This window comes from Heliangelus exortis, chromosome 13 (assembly GCF_036169615.1).
Source record: "Heliangelus exortis chromosome 13, bHelExo1.hap1, whole genome shotgun sequence".
In the NCBI taxonomy this organism is placed as follows: Eukaryota; Metazoa; Chordata; class Aves; order Apodiformes; family Trochilidae; genus Heliangelus; species Heliangelus exortis.
In genome coordinates this window covers 10913670-10917169 of record NC_092434.1, presented here as the reverse complement: position 1 = coordinate 10917169, position 3500 = coordinate 10913670, and the positions used below count along the sequence as shown (strand labels likewise).

Below are 3500 nucleotides of genomic sequence, written 5' to 3'. Positions count from 1 at the left end.
ATGGGCTGATGTCACAAGAACTTTCCCCAGGCTGGGTGTGGTTCACAGAATGGCAGAAAACTTCCCTGTCCTTGTTTTGGTTAAAGGAGCCTTCTGGTGGATTTACTGCTACCATGTTACATAGGGGAAGTAAACCAGCCTTGTCTGACACTACTATTAGATTTTTTGCAGAAAATTATGCACAGACATCTGCATAATGGCAATTTTTACTATAGATTTTTTTACTGAAGTGGCACGGCTTAGCAGTTTGGGTGGACCAAAAACCAAATGCACATCCATGAATTCCAGTTAGTTTGGGAACATCATACTCGTTTAACATGATCCCTTGTACCAAAAAATGTTCTTGAGAATGTTGTGGGCTTTTTTGACATAGTGAGAAGGTGTGAAACTATTCCATGAAAAGATGTATAATGCACACATAAAGATGTTTAAAGAACTTCTGGTCTTTTTCCCACCAAATGGTCTAAAAATAAGTGAGCTATACTTACCAATGTTCTGCATAATCCCATTTAAAAGTTCAGCTGTCATCACAGCTTTACATGAGGCTAAATATTTCAGACCCAGGGAATTCTGAGGATTGTATTTTCTGTTTTGCAACTGGAGCACATTAATGCAGTGCAACAGACAGAAATGTTCAAAGAACAGCAGTAGAAAATGGGAAGCAAAAAGTCTGGTGGTGAGATTGTTTTCTTCTGGAAACAGCAAACATTATTCATCCTTATGTACTGCAGGCAATTGCTAGTTTTGTTTTGTACTGACATGACCAACACTACTTAAAAGATTTATTTCAGGCTTCATTTGTTTCTCCGTGCTTTCAGAGTCAGCAAAGAAAGGTTTCAAAGTTTTGGCCTGTACGGAGGTCAGCCTGTATGAAATATGAAATTATAACTTCCACATACATCGAGTCTAAAATATCTCAAATGGCAACACAAGCTTTTGCTTTGTCTAGCATTACAGAGTAGTCCACACTGAGTTGTTACAGTGAATTTTGCACTCTGCAAAATTTGCATTTGCTTTTTTACTGCCTTCTCAAACTACTCCTTTTGTTGAAGTGTCACAAATTTTCCAGTGTCTTAAGCACCCGATCTGACGTTTAAATATAGATAAGATCAAGTCTCACCTGCGAGTAAAAAAGTAACTTCATAAATGACATGCTCATTTTTGTCCATGTCATTGTAACATTACATTGCTGCCATTCCAGGTAAACAGTTATAAGCTGCCTCTGAACAATAAGTTTTTCTAGGTAGGTTTTTAATTACTTTTTCCTCCTTTGGAAACTAAAATACACTGGGAAGAAGTGTATGGAATCTCATCTGAATCCATACTGAAACTTACTCCAAACACTGTTCATAACAGCTTTTTTTTACATCTTTTTTTCTTCTCTAAATGCAGTGGAAGTGAATGAAAAAAAAACCCTGAGTGAAAATACGTGGTATTAAGGAACCAATAGTTTTGTAGTTTGATGCCTGTCTTGAATCAGCACCCTTCAGGATGGCTCCATAAACATGTTCTTAGTCTGATATAATCATGTCTTTGACTAGACATGGTGGAAGTCACTACACAAATAAAATACACATTATTGTAAGTCAGGACCAACTGCTCACTCTCAGTTTTTATTAAAATTCAACACAACAACATACTTCAGCTTGAAGCTAATATGTTTCCAGGATGATCTGATTTTACAATTAACCCTTCTGAGTGTACATTCACAGGAACATGGAAGTGAGCAAGCACCTTGGTACTCAGCCAACAACCACTACGTCATCACCAATAAACTGATAAGTTGGAACCTCAAGATTAAGGGGGGCAGGACCCTTCCTGATTCTGCCAGAGGCATCGTAATGGGACCCATGGCAAGGGCAGTAATAACCACCAAAATCTCCAGAGTTAGCAATGGGTACACAACCAAGATGAGTGCAGACACCTACTAATATAACCCATTCTGGTTTCTTTACTCTGTCTAAGTCATGCTGTGGATCCCTCAGTTTAGACACATCAACTTCTGCTTCCTGTTTAATCTCTGCCTGGGTTCTGTGACGAACAAAAAGGGGCTTCCCTCTCCACTTGAAAGCCATGTTCTTGCCTTCTGGAATGTCAGATAACTTGATCTCGATCTTTGACAATGCCAGCACATCAGCAGAGGCACTCAGGCTGGAAATAAACTGGGTGACAGCATTCTTAGCAGCATATGCACCGGCTACACATGTTGTTGCAGTCACCAGGTAGGAAAACCCTTTTCTAGCTTCACTGCTGCTTTGAGAGGAGGTGGTGGCATCTTGCACGTCTTGGCGACGATAGGCAGAAAAGTCAGGTACAGTGACATCATTATGGACACAACGAACGCTGGCAGGTGCTGCAAGGAAAAGAATATGGAATTTCAAAAAAACCCCAAAACTGTGATGGTTTAGACACAGTGAATTAACAGCTGTTTTTCTGGAAGATTAAAATACACCAGGTCTTTTTAAGTGCTTATCTTTGCTTTCATGCCTCTTGGTTAAGTACCTTACTTAACAGAATTTCCCTACGTCTTCCCAACTGCAATATAAATGTGGTTATTGATTTAGTTTTGATATGTAATAACCTGAGTCACCAAAAGAAAGCAGTCTTTCAAGTGCCTTTATAATTATAGAAAGTATGTTACAATAACAACTTGGAATTGAATAACGCATCCTATAAAATTACCAAATGCCAAAACCTCCGAACTAACTCGCAACTTTTTGTCCCCCAGCCGGCCAGGCCAGACCCCGGGCACGGAGGACACCGTCTCCAGTCGGTCCGGTAAGTGCCTCCCGTCCTCCCCGCCAGGAACGGGCCGAGAGGCGCTGACGGAAGCTGCAGCTCTCTCGGTCCGAACCATGCGCCCGAACCCCCCGGCCCGCCCGGTGCTGAGCCCAGGGGCGGCAGGAGGCGGGCACGCGCTCCCTCAGGCCTCTGCTCGCGCCGTCCCTCCCCGCGGCTGCCCCCGTCCCGCACCGTTAAGGCTGGCGCCGGCGACGAGGCCCCCCCGGGCCGACCGGCCGCTCATCGACTCCCGGCAGAGCAGAGGCCGCTTCAGGTCCAGCGGAACCTTCTCGGCCCGACGCGCTACCGCTGGCGCCAGCGGCTTCAGCGGCCCGGGGACGGCGTGCGCCGCGGCCGAGAGGTAAGGCGCGAAGGGCCCGGAGCGGGCGGCCACAGACAACATGACGGCGATGGCGGCGGCGGGGCCGGTCACCGCTGCGACCTTCCCGGTGGCGGGACGCTGCGCAGGCGCGTGATGTCACTGCGGGGCGCTGTCGCTCGGGGAACTCGTCAGGGGCGGCAGTGTCACACGTCACGGCGCAGGGGGTGGGTCTGGGTCTGATTCTGGTTCCGCCCTGTGGAACGGGCACAGCCCCCGGGCGGAGCCGGCGCTGTCTCCTCGGGGTTCCCGGGGAACGGGAGGGTCTGGGAACTGCGTTGAAGCGGGAGGAAACGGCGGCTGCGAGAGGGAGCTCCGGGCCGGAGCAGCGCTTGAGGCG

General features: G+C 46.9%; 1 protein-coding gene across 1 annotated transcript; it reads right to left on the bottom strand.

The window, feature by feature from the left end:
* Nucleotides 1–1576: 1576 nt before the first annotated feature.
* On the bottom strand, nt 1577–3280 carry UQCRFS1 (ubiquinol-cytochrome c reductase, Rieske iron-sulfur polypeptide 1). The gene is made up of 2 exons (XM_071756818.1): nt 2974–3280; nt 1577–2353 (listed from the first exon to the last, which is right to left on the bottom strand). Exons 1-2 carry the CDS (start codon nt 3182–3184, stop codon nt 1743–1745), a joined length of 822 nt encoding a protein of 273 aa, XP_071612919.1. The 5' UTR covers nt 3185–3280; the 3' UTR covers nt 1577–1742.
* Nucleotides 3281–3500: the final 220 nt, after the last annotated feature.

Coding starts and splice junctions, on each gene's coding strand:
- UQCRFS1 (XM_071756818.1), bottom strand. CDS start 3,184: ATGTTGTCTGTGGCCGCCCGCTCCGGGCCCTTCGCGCCTTACCTCTCG. Junction 2,354..2,973: donor CGCCGGCGCCAGCCTTAACG/GTGCGGGACGGG, acceptor TTTTCCTTGCAG/CACCTGCCAGCGTTCGTTGT.